General features: G+C 47.6%; 1 protein-coding gene across 2 annotated transcripts in view; it reads right to left on the bottom strand.

Annotated features, from left to right (window-relative positions):
• Positions 1-76: 76 nt before the first annotated feature.
• srcap (Snf2-related CREBBP activator protein) overlaps positions 77-19,679 on the bottom strand; it is a 38,749-nt gene continuing 19,146 nt past the window's right edge. The window contains exons 19-33 of one of the 2 annotated variants that reach the window (XM_084079275.1): positions 19,461-19,597; positions 18,819-19,043; positions 17,204-17,365; positions 16,638-16,793; positions 15,894-16,226; positions 15,396-15,583; positions 14,653-14,966; positions 14,254-14,456; positions 13,324-13,493; positions 12,336-12,532; positions 11,074-11,188; positions 10,244-10,372; positions 9,785-9,961; positions 9,209-9,292; positions 77-8,669 (exon numbers count right to left, since the gene is read on the bottom strand). In XM_084079275.1, coding sequence (XP_083935401.1) covers positions 1,650-8,669; positions 9,209-9,292; positions 9,785-9,961; positions 10,244-10,372; positions 11,074-11,188; positions 12,336-12,532; positions 13,324-13,493; positions 14,254-14,456; positions 14,653-14,966; positions 15,396-15,583; positions 15,894-16,226; positions 16,638-16,793; positions 17,204-17,365; positions 18,819-19,043; positions 19,461-19,597 — 9,610 coding nt within the window. In that variant the 3' untranslated portion in view covers positions 77-1,649. The remainder of the gene's footprint in view (positions 8,670-9,208; positions 9,293-9,784; positions 9,962-10,243; positions 10,373-11,073; positions 11,189-12,335; positions 12,533-13,323; positions 13,494-14,253; positions 14,457-14,652; positions 14,967-15,395; positions 15,584-15,893; positions 16,227-16,637; positions 16,794-17,203; positions 17,366-18,818; positions 19,044-19,460; positions 19,598-19,679) is intronic. The other variant, XM_084079276.1, reaches the window with a different exon arrangement.

Below are 19,679 nucleotides of genomic sequence, written 5' to 3'. Positions count from 1 at the left end.
TGGTTTAATTTATCTCAAGATACCCAACCACAGTCACAATTATGAAAACTTAATACGAAAAGATATCAGCTTATTTTTGGTCTTTTTATTCAACTGTCATTTTTGTCCTTTTAATCTTTCAAGTAAAACGATGTGGAATTACAAGGGAACAAAGGGAATGTAACAAATGAAGAGACATAATCAAAATAAGACCATCACCATATTGTCCCCCCTCCCCCTGCTTAGAAACAGCTGTGGGAAATTGCAAGTCCAAAGGGAAATGTGATGATTAATTGTCATCTGGGTACTGTACCAGTTAATCTTTTAATTCAAACATTTTATATTCAGACTACATTACATGTGAGAGGAACAATGAAGTCATGACAGTAAAAATCCAGGTGAAAAAAATAATTTGGTAGCACTGATGCACAGGCTCCTTTAACGTATTAAGTAGTTACTTCATCGTCAATAACATGACGTTTCACACCCCGTTTCAGGTGCTTCACAAGGCATACTGTGGGTCAAAACCCATGCCCAAACAGGCACTGTTATTTTTTGTTTTTATTACATAGATTCATTGCCCTTTTTGTATGAATTTCTTTGTGACAATATGGGCCATAAGAAAGACGGGCTTTGGGCAGGCAAAAGAAAATACTATTCTGCAGCTCCCGGTAAGCAAAATAAGTCATGTCAAGACAGGAGCCAAGCATTTGAGATGGACGTATTCAGGGTTCCCGGCGGTACACTCTGAGGTACCTTAACGTAATTATTGATTGAGTTGATGTAAACAAAAGAACAAACAAAAGAAAGAAAATATGTAATACTACACCACGATGCACTTGAAAACTGTGGGCCACGTATCGGATGTGCAAAAGGCTAGATTTAGAATGAAGTCAAGACATGATGAGAGGAGTAGGGGGGCCCAAGCGAAAGACAAGCTCCAGCATAGTGCAGCAGAGATCACATTTACAGATCTGTTGTCTTCCTAATACCCTGGAAGAAATAAAATATCCATAACTTATAAACTGACTGCAAAGAAACAATAGTCAGAACAACTGACAGAATTTTCAGAAACGAACTGTCTAAAACCTTCGACTTACAATACATCTGGTCACTCCAAAGTATTTTTTTTTTTCGCACAAAGGATTTTTCATTTATAACCCTAGCTGAGGGTGCAGTCTAATCCCCAACACATAATATCTGAGTTTTCCAGTCTTTTAAATGATTACAGTACATAATGTGAACTAACAACAACTTGCCAATATCACCTTTTGCACCTTTTTAAACCCCGTATCAAGTCCCAAGGTGCTTTAAACCACTGTCTCTATTGTTGTCAGACCGTCGAAACTCATCATTACAGTGTCCTCAGTGAGGACACTGAAAGTGTCACCAACTCTCCCCAGTCTGGCTTCCCTGAGCCTTCTCCCAGCTAACAATGGCTGAGCTGGTGAGGGGACCAGGTCCAATTGGAGGGGGAGAGGGCCCGAGAGGCGGGGAGGTCCATGGCTTGAACCACACTCACAGTTCTACTTGCATTCATTTGAGTGTGGACAAAGCAGCAACCTTGGAGGTTCACATTTCTCCATTTTCCTACTGTGCTCTGTTACAGCATCCCACTTGCCTCTCTCTGTCCCTTCCAGTTTGTTTTTTTTGGCCCTCTGTCCCTATTGTCATGTCTTGTTGTGACGCAGTTGGCCGGAGCGGGTGCTTGCTGCAGGCGAGCGGGCATGCGCTGCTGCCAGTGCTGTGATACTGCGCAGCACCCTGTCGGGAGTCCCTTCGGCTCCAGAGCTGCTGCCCACATCTTGTGATGACCTCTGAGACTGCCTACCATCCTTGAAGCTGTCCCTTGCCTGGCCCTCCCCATCCTTTCTGTCCCTGTGCTTCCCACACTCCGAGCTGCGGTCCCGCTCGCTTCCCGAGGAGGTGGCTCGGGAGCGGGACTCCCTGGGTTCTGTTCCCTGGGAGCTGCCGCTCAGTGTTCGCTGGCTGCTGTTGCTGCTGCTACGGCTCCTACTGCTGTGGCCACCACCCTCGCCTTCCCCGTCACTGCTCATGCTGCTGCAGGCACTGTGGCCCCGCGACGAAGACCGACCCTCTCCTTCCCGTTCCTTCCCCTCAGACGACTTTTTACTGCCGTCCTTCTCCTTGGCTTTCTCCTTGGCTTTGTCCTTGTCCAGCCTGCACCTCTTGACCTCCAAGTCCAGGGGAGGCAGGAGAGAGCCAGGGCACTGTCTGGTGGACCGGGAGGTCTGAGTGGGAGTGGGGGGTTTGCTGCCACCTGGTTTGTTGTTACTGGTGTTGAGTGAGTTGGTCTGAGGGGAGGCTGGCACACTTTTGCCTTTAGACTTTTGGTTTTTGTCAGTGGAAGAAGCAGGTGAGTTCCCAGCCTTAGCCCCATAGTCTTTCCTGGTGGTGTGACCAGGGGTGTCCACTCTGCCCTTCATGGCTAAGAGCTTGGCTGCTGCATTGAGGGCCGAACACCTCTTGCCCAGAACTTCTGGTTCGGGCGGTGTGGCGGGCACGCTGTTGGTTTGTGGTTTGCTCTCTGTTGTGGGCTGAGATCCTGCAGACTTCCTGGTAACTCGGACAGAAGATGTGTCACTGCCGGACTCTGCGGTACTGTTGGACTTGTTTCTTTCAGAGCTTCGTGCCGTCCTCTTCTTCTGTCGGTGGCTCTCTCCCTCCTTCTCCTGGTCCTGTAGCCCGCGCTTGACCGAACGGGTTAGCCGACGCTCCTTTCGGCTCTCGGAGCTGTCCGAGTCAGAGGAAGAGGAAGGGGATCTGGAACGCCCCCTACGAGAGGTGGTGGTCTGCTCCTCCTTGCCTCCTTGCCTCGCCTTGTCTTCTTTGCACTCGATCTCTGCTTTCTGTATCTCCTCTTCGGCCTTCTCTGAGGCATTGTCCACTCGCCTCCTCTTAGCAGGATGCCGGTTCTCGTATGTTTTTTTGTGATGAGCGTGACGCGTGAGTGTGGACGAGGAGCAGCTGGAGGATGGAGATGAGGAACGAGCAGACTCCTGACTGCTCTGCCGGCTGATGAGTCTCTTCTGACCAAAGGTGCTCTCATCTCCAGCAACCTTCTCCATTTCCTCCTGTTGCTTGGCTTTCTCTTGCTGATGAGCCACAGGGTTCTCTGACTCAGGCGGGGAGGGAGTTGGCGAATTAACTGAGACTTTGGCCCCCAGAGAGCTCTCTGCCTTCCTCTTTATGGGCTCAGACTTGCAGCTCTCCTTCGCCTCTGTCCCACTGTTGTTGTCCGCCATGGTATCGACCTCCACGTCTGTCACCAATACAGAGTCTCTTGCATCTGCAGATTCTTTTTGAGTCTTAGAGCACTGCTTCACTGAGACAGTCACAACAGATGAGACAATGGAGGGGGCAGGTGTTGGGTTGGACACCACTGGAGGAATGTTGGTGGGAGTCGAGTCGAGTATCAGAGGGGAGACGACTGCTGGGGTATGGGTGGTTGTTGGAGGAGGACTGGTCTTGGTTGTAGAAACGGAAACTGTAGTGCTTACTGCTGAAGTGGCAGTGGGTGCTTGTGTAGTATGTGTAACCTTTGCACAGGCTTGCGTAGCAGCAGATGATACCGTAGCTGATACAGACTTTTCTGTGATGAGGGTAGAGCCCGGGACTTGTTTAGACGAGGTTGTTACAATGTTTTTTGATGGGCCTGTAGGCATTGTTACTTGCGCTGGGAGGGGTGATGATACTGTGATCGTCTTTTCTGGGAGGGGTGACGCTACTGGGACTGTCTTTACTAACGTTACTGTAGCCGTCTTTTCTGGGAGGGGTGACGTGACTGTGACCGTCTTTGCTGGGAGGGATGATGTTACTGTGACTGTCTTTTCTGGGAGCGGTGACGTTACTGTGACTGTCTTTTCTGGGAGGGATGACGTTCCTGTGACTGTCTTTTCTGGGAGCGGTGACGTTACCGTGACTGTCTTTGCTGGGAGCGGTGACGTTACCGTGACCGTCTTTGCTGGGAGCGGTGACGTTACCGTGACTGTCTTTGCTGGGAGCGGTGACGTTACTGTGACTGTCTTTGCTGGGAGGGGTGACGTTAGTGTAGCCGCCTTTGCTGACGTTACTGTAGCCGTCTTTTCTGGGAGGGGTGACGTTACTGTAGCTGTTTTTTCTGGGAGGGGTGAATTTACTGTGACTGTCTTTTCTGGCGTTACTGTAGCCGTCTTTTCTGGGAGGGGTGATGTTACTGTAGCCGTCTTTTCTGGGAGGGGTGATGTTACTGTGACTGTCTTTTCTGGCGTTACTGTAGCCGTCTTCTCTGGGAGGGGTGATGTTACTGTAGCCGTCTTTTCTGGGAGGGGTGATGTTACTGTGACTGTCTTTGCTGGCATTACTGTAGCCGTCTTTTCTGGGAGGGGTGACGTTACTGTAGCCGTCTTTTCTGGGAGGGGTGACGTTACTGTAGCCGTCTTTTCTGGGAGGGGTGACGTTACTGTAGCCGTCTTTTCTGGGTGGGGTGACTTTACTGTGACTGTCTTTAGTGGGAGTGGTGACGTTTCTGTGGCTGTCTTTTCTGGGACGGGTGACGTGACTGTGACTGTCTTATCTGGAAGCGGTGACGTTACTGCAACGGTCTTTGCTGGGAGGGGTGACGTTACTGTAGCTGTCTTTGCTGACGTTACTGCAGCCGTCTTTTCTGGGAGGGGTGACGTTACTGCGACTGTCTTTGCTGGGAGGGGTGACGTTACTGCGACTGTCTTTGCTGGGAGGGGTGACGTTACTGCGACTGTCTTTTCTGGGAGTGGCGATGTGACTGTGACCGTCTTTGCTGGGAGGGGTGACGTCACTGCAGCCGTCTTTTCTGGGAGGGGTGACGTCACTGGGACTGCCTTTACTGGGAGCGATGATGTTATTGTAGCCGTCTTTTCTGGGAGTGGCGATGTGACTGTGACCGTCTTTGCTGGGAGGGGTGATGTTACTGTGACTGTCTTTGCTGGGAGGGGTGATGTTACTGTGACTGTCTTTGCTGGGAGGGGTGATGTTACTGTGACCGTCTTTGCTGGGAGGGGAGATGTTACTGTGACTCTCTTTGCGGCGAGGGATGATGTTACTGGTACTGTCTTTACTGGGAGGGATGACGTTACAGTGGCCGTCTTTTCTGGGAGTGGCGACGTGACTGTGACCGTCTTTGCTGGGAGGGGTGATGTTACTGGGACTGTCTTTACTGGGAGGGATGACGTTACTGGGACTGTCTTTACTGGGAGGGATGACGTTACCGTAGCCGTCTTTTCTGGGAGGGGTGGCGTGACTGTGACCGTCTTTGCTGGGAGGGATGCCGTTACTGGTACTGTCTTTACTGGGAGAGATGACGTTACAGTAGCTGTCTTTACTGGGAGTGGCGACGTGACTGTGGCCATCTTTGCTGGGAGGGATGACTTTAATGGGACCGCCTTTACTGGGAGGGATGTTGTTACTGGGACTGTTTTTGCTAGGAGGGCTGACGTTACTGGTACTGTCTTTACTGGGAGAGATGACGTTACTGATACTGTCTTTACTGGGAGGGATGACGTTACAGTAGCCGTCTTTTCTGGGAGTGGCGACGTGACTGTGGCCGTCTTTGCTGGGAGGGATGACTTTAATGGGACCGCCTTTACTGGGAGGGATGATGTTACTGGGACTGTCTTTACTGGGAGGGATGGCGTTACTGTGACTGTCTTTACTGGGAGGGATGATGTTACTGGGACTGTCTTTACTGCGAGGGATGACGTTACTGGGACTGTCTTTACTGCGAGGGATGACGTTACTGGGACTGTCTTTACTGGGAGGGATGACGTTACTGGGACCGTCTTTACTGGGAGGGATGACGTAACTGGGACCGTCTTTACTGGGGCTGTGGTGGTCACGTTGGTTGACGTGGTCATAGATGGAACAGGAGGAGCTGAAGCTGTCGTAGCAGTGGACTCAGACTTCACATGGGATGTGTTGGTTGTTGTGACAGTTGTTACTGGTGTCTGCTTGGTTGCTGTGACCGTCTTTGCCACTGACTGCACTGCTAATGGTTTTGCAGAGTTACTGCTGGTGGCCGCAACATTAGCCAAAGCTGGCGTTCTTGCAGTTGCTGTAACGTTAGTGGTTGTGGACAATAACGTTGCTGATGCAGCAGCACCGACAGATTTGGCTGGGATTGTGGTGGTGACAGTGACCGACCTCACTGATGTACTTCCTGTGATGACCTTTTCTGCAGTCACTGGGATTGCTGTGCCTGGTTTATCTGAGGCTGTAGTTGGGCTAATAGTGGTGACTGCCACAGTCCCACTGGTGGCTGTGCTGGTAGTGACAGATTCTGGCATAAAACTGGTGCTGTGCTGAGCAGAGGCAGGGGGTGTGCGCTTTACAATGGTAGATTTAGGTGTTGAGACAGATTTTGCTGCAGTGGTAGCAGGTGATGAAAGGGTTGCCGTTTTGGAGACTGTGGTAGTGGCTGCTGAGGCAGGGGCTGATGCTGGAGCACCTTTGGTAGTACATGGTAATGCAGTAGATTGTTGGAAAGCTGTGGTAGGAGCAGGTGTGGTGGCCGCTGTTTTGGCAGAAGATGGGACAGGTGCTGTAGAAACTGTAGGTTTTGTCTCTGCAGCACCTTTTTTAACAGCCACTGAGGCAGCAGGAGCAGAATAAACCGTCTGTGTCTTTGTGTCTGTGGATGGTGACGGAGCAGGGACAGGTGTAGTAGAGGTGGCAGGTCCTGGTGATGCAGCAGCGCTATTGACTGAAGAAGCACTGACTGAGTTGGGGTGACTAGTGGAAGGTGCAGAGTCTTGGGCTGACATTGTGGCTATGCCTGGAGATGGAGCCAAACTGCTGACCTGGGCTGTGGAGACCGAAGCTTGATGGATTGAGGGTGATGTTTGAGCTTTGCATGGTGCAGGGGGAACACACGTTGAGGCTGGGGATTGTGAAGAGTCTGGTGGTGCTTGAGCTGAGCTCTGTGTGGGATTGTGATCAGTGGTTGGAACTGGGGCAGGTACCCCAGATTTAGTGTCTTGTTCCTCAGCTTTGGCAGATTGGGTGCCGACTGACCCGTGACTGGTGCTGACAGTTAGAGGTAAATGGGACTGGGGTTCAGTGGGGGCAGTCAGGCCCCCTGGCTCTGTGCTAGCATCAAGCGGCTCAGAAGAGTTTGATAGTGGGCTTGATATGCCAGTAGTGCTGGCTGAAGGGGGCTTATTAGAGTTCTGTCCTGCACCATCAGCATCTGGCACATTTGACGCCTCTTTCCTCCGAGGACGTCCCCTCTTGCGTTTTGGGGATAGAGGGGGGCTCCCCTCCTCACTTAGTGAGGTGTGCTGCGGGGGAGGCGAAAGCACAGGCACACTGAGGGGAGTTTTAGGGGGCCGGAGGGGAGTTTTAGGGGGCCGGCCCCTTTTCCTTTTCACTGGCGCCACTGGGGAATTCACACTGGGCTCTGCAGAGGAAGAAGCGCCGGGTGGAGTATCCATTTTCCTGGTGTGGAGCCCTCCCCTGCCCCTACCCGCAAGCAGCTGCTGCTCCACCAACTGGGCAGCCAGGCGAGACTCGGTCTCCAGCCTGCGTCTCACGGGTAGGTTCCTTAGCACAGGCATGTCAGGGGAGTGGTGGGGCGGGGAGTAAGGAGGGTATGCTCTGACAGGCTGCGGCTGTACAATGGGGTTGGGGTCTTGGTCCTGAGCAGATTTGGAAAGGGTCCCTTTAGTTTTGCTGTCAGGGCTGTGGGGCGTGGGGTCTCTACTTGGCTCATCGTTTGAGCCACCTGCGATCTCCTCTGTTGTCACCGTCTCCTCTGAGGAGACCACACCTCCAGTACTGCTGCATCTCCTCCTCCTCTTCGTGGGCTCCTTCTCCTGCACCACGGTCACAAGCCGCCCAGGCAGCTTCCGCAGGACTTTGGCTGACGGCGAATCCTCAGCCAGGCCCCGTAGAACCTCGCCATCAGCCGACTGCCTTTTGCGAGGCGAGCGGGGGAGGGGGCCAGCTGACGGGGGAGATATGCAGCCTTGGTCTTTGTTCTCCTCATCTCTGACCTGAGCAGAGTACAGCTGATGGTCCACCGGGCAGCTGGACTCCGGCGACACCACAGACGCTCCCCTCTCTTTCTCCTCCTTCTCCCTCTCCTTCTCCCGCTCTGCTCTCCTGACGGACCTGCTGTCCATCTCCCCGACAGTCAGCAGTTTTCCCCCAGAAAGAGGAGGAGAGGTTGGGGCGGAGGAAGGCACTGGACTGGAGAGAGAGCGGTTTGACAAAGTCCTGGTTCTGACAGTCTGGTGGTCTCTGGCAGGGGAGGAGGCTTTCAAGGATTTGGAGGACTCCTGGGACTTTGTTGATGTGGTCGTCCTGGGGTGGTCTGTACGGGCCAGGGTAGCAGCAGCAGCAGCAGCAGTAGCAGAGGTGTCTTTGGCGGCTCCTCGTACTCTCAGACCCTGGCGGTGTCTGTCAGGCACTTCTCTGGGGGTGGGAGGTTCAGGCTCAGTGTCGGGAGAGGCTCCGCGCAGCCTGCCACTGGTCCTGGTGGAGGTGGCAGTGACGGTCTTGTCCTTGGGCTTGCGGCCACGGCGCGCCGGGGCCGGCTGGGAGGTCTCCACGGAGGCCGGTGGGGACGAGAACTCGTCTTCGTCAGATGAGGCGTGGAGTTTCAGGCCCTCCTCTTTGGCCTGGTCCAGACCCTTCCTGGCAGCCTCCACTTGCTCCTGGATAAACAAAAAAACATAAAGGATGATGCATAAGATCTATGTGAAGTTAAGTGAACTTTATCAATACTCCCAATATGATTCACAATAAAATCCTCAGTGTTAATTTAACACCAAGAGTGTTAATAATAAGTAGGACGGGAGAGGCTTATTGTCTGTATTAGCCGATAACACGGGAGTCTGTTCCCGTTACAATGCGCTAGACCCCTGGGAGATGGATTGCTGAGGTGGAGTGCAACACCTACCATCATCTCCCAGTCCTTACCGCACGACTTGCGGCACCCAAGCAGTGAGTGTTAAAATGGACCAAAATAGATCTGGAAGGATGCATTTTAGTACATTTTTGGATCCTTTCCCCCCTCTCCCTCCCTTCTTTTTTGTTTTCTATTGATGGGTCAGTATTTTATGTGGACTAAGAAAAGATAATAGCATCTATAATTCTATTTCTGTCTATTATTCATCTATTATTATTTAAGTATTATGTTAATGAGACACAGAATCTTGGTTCGTTTTTGAATCCAGGACAGAGGTTATCTCACCTCGGCTTGCTTCAACTCCTCCTTGCACACATCCTCAAGAGAGGCCTCCAGGAAGTTCATTGCGTAGCGCTCGATTGGAGTTAGCTGGATAGGCAAGAAATTTAACATGAAAATTAAACATGACCTTATTGTTGGAAGCTTGTCTTCCATCTAGTACCCCAAACTGCTACATCCACAGTTACGCACTTAACACAATTTTTATTTTGCCAAATACTGTAAACACAATTATGAATCACATTTATTTTTAGCAATACCACATTCTAAATTAAATCCTTAACTTTGAACTATTGGCAAATAGCTTATTGTGAAAAATAATGTAACAAACTAAATATTTGGATCCAACTACCTTTCAAGTCTTTTTTTTTATTATTGCAAAGATTTCATTGCCAGTGGCACCTCAAAATGTGCTTGTAAAACTAGAATGGGGTCTTATAGAGATAAAAACAGCATTTCATCGCTGCTTTCAGCGACCGTGTACATTCTATTTATTTCAAAATGTCATTAGATGTTAAACCCTTCGAGATGTATCATCTCGTTTTCAAGGGGGTCCCCAATTATGACATTATGACAACTCACCTGCTCCACCAGAGCAGCAATTTCTTGCTCAGCCTTAGAGAGCTCTTCAACCTCCTCCTGTTCCCCTCCGTCATCCAGTGGGATGTTTTCGTTGAACTCTGCCAGCTCGGCCACCTGCTCTGCCTTGGCCTGGGAAGCAGCTACGATATCCTCCTCGTCCTCCGCACGACACAGTGCCTGGTGGACATGTTGGAAGACGTCGGTTCATCAGTCACCAGACTAGCAATATCAACTAGGGTCCATCAATTTAGCATGAATTATTTTAAGTAATGAAAGCAAGTAGATTAAGTCAGTATCAGTACAAACACTGGGTCATTTCTCTGGTAGTGTGTCTCTGAATGATTTATCATCATTTTGATTTAATATTATAAAAGTATCATCAGTTTCACCAAATACAAGTTAGAAAAAAATCGAAATCATTTCAATTTAGCCATTCGTAACTCAGTAACTCTGTCTGACCTGTTCCAGGATGGTGGTGCTGTGTTTGTTGACTGCTGCCTCCTCCTCCTCTCCCTGGGGCACAGACAGCTCTACCGCCACCTCTCGCCTCTCCCCCTCATTCACATCAAACAGGTCGCGGATGGTTTGCTGAGGGAAGCACAGACAAAATGTATACAGTGATTTTTACTCAAGTGGACAATGGTTTTGTTTAACTGATCTTGACACATAAGATAATTAATAATAATGAATAATTGAACTATACCCCCCCCCACACACACACACACACACACATAAAAAGCAGAGGTTGATTTGAAACATGATGATGGTAGATGGTATTTACTGTGAGCATGTTCTCTGACATGCATTCCCTCTCATTAACTAGAGCTAAATCTCAAGGCACAACTGTATTCATAGCCAAAATTACAACGTGTCGCACAAACAACTATTATTCTATTCTACTTTATCTATTATCTCTGCTATTTTACAAAGAATGTGAATAAATAAATATGATAAAACTAAATCACCTATATGACATGCTCTACATAAGGACACCAGGTTGAAAGTGGTTATAGGTTTTTTTATTTGGGGGGGGGGGGTTGTTTTTCAGGGTATAGGATTTGACTTTGTGTTGGGAAAATAGTGCACAAAGTACTGATATAGTAAATGAAATAATAATTCAGAACTTTTTGTATAGTTGGATAGATTGCAATAATAATGTGTGTTTGTCACAAAATCCCAAGGCACACCTGGACCCGTCTCACCAGCGTAACTGCACACAGTTTGGGAACCCCTGAACTAGAGAATCAATACATACAGTACAGTACCCTGATCTGTTCAAACCTACGTACCTCTTTGAAGAAGGCGGTGGTGAAGTTCCCTCCCTCGATGGCCATGTCACCCAGCATCCTCTTCTGGTTGGCTTTCTTTAGGATGTTCTCCTCCACCGTGCGCTCACTGATCAGCCTTTGAAGGAGAAAGAGGAAGGACCAAAGAGAGTTCAAGCTAGTGCTCTATGATGTTTAACTGTTTTTGAGACAAACGTATTGGCTCCCACAATTATCAAATTCGGCCGCCTAACTGTATTTTGGAAGCTCGAGTAGAAAATAAAGCCAATGTCCTGCCTGGTTTTTAAAAAAAAACAAATTAGTTGAAGCCTTGAATCACGATTCAAGGCAAATTACAAGCAGAAATAGAAATTCAAAATACATTTGAAAGATATCTTAAAATATATTTTCGTGAACACCATGCCGTGATTGGTTGAATACGCTTCTGGTCTGAAGAGCAGATGATAGCTTCCCATTCTCAAATTTTATGGGTTGGAATTAGACTCTCTATAATCTCTCAAGAACAGATTCTGCTCTGCGTTGGAATCTGTCGGTAGCCGTGTTGACAACCCGTGCGCATTGGTTTCAAGTGGGTGTGCCTTCAGATCAGGAAGCAGGCCGCGCTTTACCCAATCAAATGTAGTGGGCGGGATTCACGTGTCCGTCCACCCTTCCCCTCTCGAAACTAACCGAAACTAATTTAACAATAGCGTCCTCGGAGCAGACAAAACCACGGAAAGATATTCACATTTTAACTTACTCTTTCATCATAGAAACAAGTGGGCTTATAACCAAAACCATCCATGTTCTCTGGGAGAAGTGGTGTTAGTGTTCCGTGTAGAAATATTGTTAGTGGGAATGAAAACATAGTCGCACCAACCGGAAGTGATGCGCTGAAGGCAGACACAAACCCCGGTTTCCTTGCGCTGGTGTTACATTTGCTTCCTGCCAGACCCAACAGACATAGAACAAACAGCAGAGGTCGCTGTTTTTCATTTTCAGTTGGGTCTGGCTACGCGAGACTAGACTCTATGGTATTTGAAGATTGCTCACAACGTTGTAAGCTTGTAGATCTGCTATTTTCTCCATTCGATTTTTTTTTGACATGCCCAAAATAGGGACGCCAGGTTTAAAGTGGTTAAGATGGAGAGATTTTGGTGAACCTTTTTCAATAAAACATTATAAGGATATTTGAATACTAAATTTGACATGGTTCATTTCAATATCAATTCATTTCCATTATACTGTAGAACTAAATGTATCCGAGGTGACCCAAGGCGGTGTACCTGTATATGTGGACATCTCTGGTCTGTCCGATACGGTGGCATCGGTCCTGTGCCTGAGCGTCCATGGTGGGGTTCCAGTCGCTGTCGTAGAACACCACCGTGTCGGCGCCCGTCAGGTTGACGCCCACGCCGCCGCTTCGTGTGGACAGGATGAAGCAGAAGACCCTCGGGTCTGCGTTGAAGCGCTCCATCAGGGACTGGGGGGGAGGGGGGGGGGGGGGTTCCACAATTAATACACCTTTCTATTAGGTAAATACATCACTGTACTACTGTATGTGTACCGTACTGAACGTAACAGAAAGGAGTGTGAATATTCCATTTGGAGGCTGTCTTAAGTGATGGCACATTTCCAAACTCCTTTTTCTAGTGCCAAAACAAGTAGTAATAGTAAAAGTTCAGTTGTGCATGATTTTTTACAAAAGTTTCCACTGAAAGTGTAGTTTAATGACATGAACCAAAATTCTTTGCCCCTGTGTATATCTGAATGCCCCTAATCTACACTCAATTACTAGGGCCAGTTTCATCCTCAGTAATTTGAGCTACATATAGCATAATAAATACCTAAAACGACAGTGAAGTATTTATTCATCTGTATTGGAATTAGTCACTGTAGTGGGAGTTCCATTAGAATGCTAAATGGCACCTTAATACAGGATGTGATCACTGGACCCCACTCTGTTAGGTCCAGCAAACATGATTCCTTTGGTTGATGAATAATGTGTTAATAGATTTTAATGTAAGTGGTAGCTCATTAAACGGCCTTACTCTACTCAATTATTCACAATATTCTGCATCTTCTGGATAAAACGCTCTTTTTCCAATGGCAGTAAAACGTTCAAATAAAGACATCAGGCCAATGCACTTTTGCTTTCATAGTAATCCATATTAATCATGATTCAAGGCAAACGACACATTTGCGTGGAATCGTGGCAAATGACACAAACAAACATTTAAAATGTAAGAAAATAAGAACATGCAAAACCCCGACCTGTCTCTGCTCCACACGGGTGCTGCCGTCGAGACGGAGGTAGATGTGTCCATGGTAGTTGAGGAACTGCTCCAGTACATCCAGCATGCGTGTCATCTGGGTGAATATCAGGACCCGGTGGCCTCCCGTCTTCAGCTTTCGCAGTAGTGTTTGGAGTGTCTGCAGCTTACCTATGCACGTACATTGATGGTTAAGGTCCAAAACAGTATTTACTTGATATAGTTTGACTTGATATAGCTGGACATCCTGATGACAGATGCATAAACAGTGTATTATTACCATGGAAACTGAGCTCTTAATACATTGCCTGCCAAGGACGTATATTTACGTCCTTTTAAAAAAAAACATGTTTTCAGTGATTATGCCAGAGGGCGCTGTGATCTATCCTATGAATGATGCTTTCACTGCCTGATGACGTCAGACCCGGAATTCAGGTAATTAAAAAAAATAAAAGCTCATTTACTTCCCGTTTACTTCCTGAGGGAAAAACGCTTTATCTCCGTTCCTCTTGCTTTATGGCAAAAACAAGCTTCATTGAAGTGGCCGCAGCTCTGCAATGGATTACGACGAGCAGATTTTTTTTCTTTCCTGTATTACGCCCCGTGCATGTAATGAGACGATCTCCGCAGGGACGCCGGCCACGGAGAATATTACGAATGAATGAATTTTCAAAGGTACAGTAAATCTGGCAGTCAATGTGTTGTTAACAGTGATGGTGTGCAAGCCAATAGCAACAGACTGCAACAGTCTGAACATCTGCAAAACCTGTGTATTTGTGCTCCTCATGCCTGCTTGACACCCGACTACTTAAAAGCTCCAGGACTTGGTTTGTCGCTATAGAGATAATCCATTCCAACCATCTCAAGACCTTAATGCTTCCAGGTAAATCCTCAATGGACGAGTTTAATTGCTCGACCCTTAATAACTTACCACAGTCGTACTGTATGAGCCTCAAGTCTGGGAAGTGGGTCCTCATGTTACACTGAATGCGGTGCAGGATGTGTGTGAGAGGGGTGAGCCGGGCCGACAGCTCAGAGGAAAAGAGGGCCTGCTTGTGGCTCAGAGAGGGGGGAGGATGGCAGCAGTGCATGGAGATGGTTGGAGCCTCCACTGGAGGAATCACAAATGCAAACCTGAGATGAGAGACGAGAGAAATTATGTGGATGAGCTAAAGGCTCATATGAAAGGCTCTATATGATGACACATGAATACCATAATCAGGAATCATTTATTTGAATGTAAATACAGGGCATTACTTTAAGGTTTTCATATGTTGAGTCCATGTGGAAACAACTAACCAACTGTCCAACCAGCCAGCCATCTACCTACCTGTCTATAACGTTACGGAGAAGCTCTAGTCGCTCCTCTGTGGTGTGGATGGCTTCTCTCAGGGCATCACTCTGGCTCCAGTCGTTGCCTTTCTGTTGGGACTGCACTAACAGGCAGCTGCTGTGACCCGAGCGACCCCAGTGCCTGTGGGGGCTTGGGGGAGCCGGCGAAGGGCAGGGTCCGGGAAGGAAGGTGAGAAAGTCTAGGACCTCTTGGCCATAGACGGGCTTGGCCCCGCAGTGGTGATCATTGACCCGGGAGATGAGGTCCAGTCGGCTAGCATGCTGCCGCTTGCGGCTGTCTTCCAGCCACGACTGGAGGGGAAAGAGGGACGTGCTGTTGGTCACGTAGAAAGGGCGGAGGTGTTGCACGGGGAACGCTTGATTTCAGTTATCTTGCAAATGATAAGACCATTTCTGAGGCTGTTCAAAAGGTATGCTAAATAAATTAAGCATTAAAAAGGAAGGGTGCAACACTACTGGAACACACACAGCCTGAAGGTCAGTAGATTCAAATATTGCTTTTAGTTACAATTGTAGGACAGAATAAACAAATTATCTAAAAAGTAGTGCTGCATCATTTTTCAATTTTAATATACTATTGAGAAGTTGAATTGTCTTCTCAGAAGGTCTATCATTTGAAGACAAATTAAGCACAGTTGGAGCAGTTTCATGTACAGTTTGAAACATGGATTATGAATGGTGTAGTTTATTTGAGGTGTGAACAGGATGTTGTGGCCTCACCATGTAGAAAGGAGAGCGTGGAGGTGGGGGTGGTACAGGCCTAGGCCGATGGGGGGCTTTTCCAGCTGCACTGGAGCTGGACTTGATAGGCAGTGCAATTTTACTGGAACTGCTGTCATCATTTGGGGGCGCTGAAGCCTTGGATGAAGACGAGGAAGATGCGGTGGCAGCATTTACGCGAGCTGGAGCTGAGGAGAGCACAGAAGAGAGTGAATGTAAACAAGTTCTATAAGTCCATTACACAGATTTGTTTTTCCTTCAAGCTGCTGGTAAAATTTGGCACGAGTCATATCTAACCTATAAGTAAATAATTTTGAATGGATACTTTGATTGAAAATGTTAAGTCTACATCCTGATTAGTATGCAGAAAAAGAAAAGACACTAAATAGAACTGCTACAAGTGCAATAAAACAAACAAACTGCTACAACTATTCCAACATCTGCTGTTGCCATGCAAGAAGCTTTGAGCGAAAAAAGTATTTTTTCTCCTTCGCTCACCTGGCTGTTCAGTTGCTGGCGGAGGCTGCACTACTTTGAGTATAGGGCGAGGGGGCTGAGGGTGACTAGGGGTGGAGCAAGGGATTCTGGGTGGGGCTATGGTATAGGTGGCAGTGGCAGGACCAGGGGTACGCTGGGCTATGTGAAGTGGAATGGGGTTTCTGATAGGGGGTGTGTTGGGATGCTGGTGTAGGGAAAAGGATGGATGGGGGGCCACACGAGGGGAAGGGGCCACTGCCAGGGTGGGTACATGCCCGCTCTCCTTGCCTGCTGCTGCATGCTGGCGCACCACAATCTTCACTATCCCTGGACTGCTCACCATGGTTGAGGGCACTGAGGACAAACACAGAGAGAACACAATGTAAACCTTCAGCAACTAGGTCTGTTGCACAAAGCATGCACATACAGCAACATTTATTTTTCTTTGCAGGGACTCTTTGAGGAGCCTGAAAAATAACAGCAACTCTGATTATTAGTGCAGAGAAACCGGTATTCTGCATGGAAATTAACAAGGAGCTTTAATCAAGGAACACAGGCAAGCAAGTGACTGACAGAGAGCAGAGAGCGCAGATTTGCAAAAGGTCTAAAATATCGAAACTAAATGAGGAGCACTTTATCTTACACATCAGAAACAGAAAAATTAAAGCGATTGTCAGACACAATCAATCTTGGAGCGAGAGGGTTTTAACCGGGTCTCATTGACTAGCAGTGTGATAGAAAGAGAGGAGAGAATGGAGGATGAACCTTGCGAGGAGACATTGAGAGGCAGCTGGGTCCCAGAGGGAGTTGGAGAACAGGTATTAACAGGGTGTGTGTTGGCTGTACTGAGGACAGCCACCTGTGCAGGTTGGCTGATCAGGTGGTGTTGCCCCCCGCTGGACACCAGGTGCATCACATTACCTGTGGAGTGGAGGGAAGAGGAGAAAGAAATATCAGTCCCACATAAAACACTTTTGGAATTATTTGCACAATTCTACACCAGAAACAGAAGCCATTCCTACCCTTAAGGCCACTCCACACCAATGATTCTCCATGCAACTCCTTGCAGCATGCAACTACTTGCGACCATTATCCCCAATGGCAGTTGCAAGGAGTTGCATTGGTGTGGCTGACATTAAAACTGTTTTGTTGCAAGGAGTTGCGACTAGTTGCATTGGTGCGGTTTGGCCTTTATACAGTTAACATATAGAGTTTATATACTTATTTCTTCAACAAAAGGGTCACTTTATCGTGACAGATGTGAGACATGGCAGCTTTCATTTCATTCATTGAACAGTAAGAACTAAGAACATGCCACCGCTGACACTAACCTTGGACTGGGCGTGGTGGGGCCACAGGAACTTGGTGGATCTGAGCTCCAGACAGAGTGAGCTTGTTGCCCTGCAGCTGAAAGGTGACTGGTTTGCTGCCCTGGCATGACACAGGACGGCCCGCCAGGGAGGCAAGCTGGGCTATACTGACCACCTCACCAGCTGAGGATGACAGAAAGAGGGATACAAATCATTTAACCCCATCAGCCTTTGTCTTCTGGATTAATGACAAGCCTTTCCTCAGCCCAGTGAAAATACAGCTGGCTTATGAAGAACGATCAGTGCATATGCTGCTGACAGAGAAAATAAAGAATGCTAGAGTGTGTGCTACCGGTGAAGTCCCTGTAATAAAACTCAGAACTAAGAAACTTAAATTGAAGAAATAAAACCCTGAAGGAAGAGCTGATTAGCCACTCCTAACTCTTTAAACCCTATATACGTAGTTAACTGGAGTCCCCCTGAGGTCTATACAAGGCCTCTCCTGTTTTCCCAGTAAATATCTTTGCAGAAAATAGCCAATCTACATGTCATCTACTTGTCGATTGTGCTAAAATTGTACTGACATTACTTGACTTGAATTAAAGAACGCACCCAGTAAAATATGAAATGCCTCTACATCGCTGGCTGTGGGATACATTTTGGTTGGTCAGGAATGCTGAATGGGTAAATAGGATTGGCACATTGTTGGCAGTTTGCAAACTGATGGTTATTGTTACGCTTGGGTGTTTCAGCAATGTGGAATCAGTAACAGACATTGACAGTTATAGGCCGCCGTCTGCCCATCAGGCCAGCAAAAAACAAGGACACATATTTCCAATTTGTCAATCGAAACTGATTCTGTCAAATAATTGGCACATCGGATCGCAATCAGTAATCCATGAAGGGTGATTTATACATAGCTGCACGCTATGTAAAGTGACACTGTCACTTTTCTTTGCATTGCAATGATTATACCGTTTGCACGGTTTGACACAGACACCTTTTGTTCTGCATAGTGCAGGATAGCTGTATAGGTTTATACTTTTGTATACAGTAGGTGTATACATGTGAGAATTTTGCATAGGTGTATACTTTTGTATAGTGTTGTTCTTGATGATGCTTCTTATCGTTCTTCTTACCTTGTATTGCTTTATACTTTCCTTACTCTGTAAACTTTATAACTCTAACTGCTGTGCTGCCTCTGGATGACCTGTGAGATCATCTATCTATCTATCTGGGGTCACACACCAAAAATAGCTGATCTACAAGCTTGCAGTGCAACACAGTGAGCTTGTAGATCTGCTCAGTTTGACAACGTGTGCAAAATCAGCCACAAGTAATAAATACTGATGAGGTATTTCAAAAGAATATGCTTTCATGGTGTCTTGACAACCCAGCACAAAACAATATTAGAATCAACTTTATTGTCACACGATTACAGGTGTAAAAAAAAAGGGTGAAATTATTTTTTTCGTATATTACACTCGATACAGGACTACTGAAAAAGTACGCGGATATACTGGACTCACATTATAGCAATGGGACACTGCAGAGATATATTCAGACAGTGGACTTCATAAAAAACGTTTTATGTGGGATAAACAGATAAATGGCAACATCCATTGTTGATACTCACAGGGCAGCCTGGCCTGCATGTCCGGACTGAGAAGCACTCTCTGGGGCATGATGTTGCTGGGCGGTGGGGTAGAGTGAGCCGGCACACTGGGACCGCGTGGAACGGCGGGTTGGCGGACGGTCAGCACAGGCTGATAGCGGTCAGGCGCGCGGGACCTGACCGCTATCTGTGCTACGGGAGGCACGGGCGGACGAGGGAGTGGCGTGGGCGCCACAGAACACACCACTGAGAGAGAGCGAGGGAGAGAGAGGCAGAGGGGGGAAAAAAAAGATATATCAAAATGTTGGAGGGGGGGGCAAGACAGAAAGAGAGGAAGAATGAGTGACAGCCAAGAAGAGTGGATGGGGGATAAAGCTCATGGAGATTAAAAAAAACTTTATGTCTAAAGATTTCTAGGAGATATGCCAATTGTGACATCATGTCTGTTGTTTTCTTATAATTTAGTCCTCAGGTTTTGCTCAGGGACACTTCAACATATAGACTGGGTGGTAGTGGTTGGCAGTGACAGGGACTGTACACATGGGGGGAATTGGAAACTACTAAATTGGAAGAAAAGTGGAAAGAAAGAACGAAAAAGTATTTCTTTTGGACACAATTTCCACTGAGATATTACAGCAGTCAGTGCTTGAGTGTTTGACCAACCTTGTTGAACGACGGGTGCAGGTGCAGGGGTGACCTCAGTAATGAGAGGGGTCTGTGCAGCAGGGGGAACAGGGCAGGTCGGTTTGTTCATAAGCAGGACAGTTCGGCCGTCAGCCTTAGGAGGTGGTTGGAACATCCTAAAAAGAAAAAAAGTAGAACAAATTTAACATAGAAAAATGTTACAATTAAAAGGCCAAATGGGTTAAGTGTCGTATTGAC

This window comes from Gymnoscopelus microlampas (genome assembly GCF_963454915.1).
Source record: "Gymnoscopelus microlampas genome assembly, chromosome: 14".
Classification (NCBI taxonomy): domain Eukaryota; kingdom Metazoa; phylum Chordata; class Actinopteri; order Myctophiformes; family Myctophidae; genus Gymnoscopelus; species Gymnoscopelus microlampas.
Note: the sequence above shows the minus strand (reverse complement) of the source record. Positions and strands in the feature narration are given on the sequence as shown.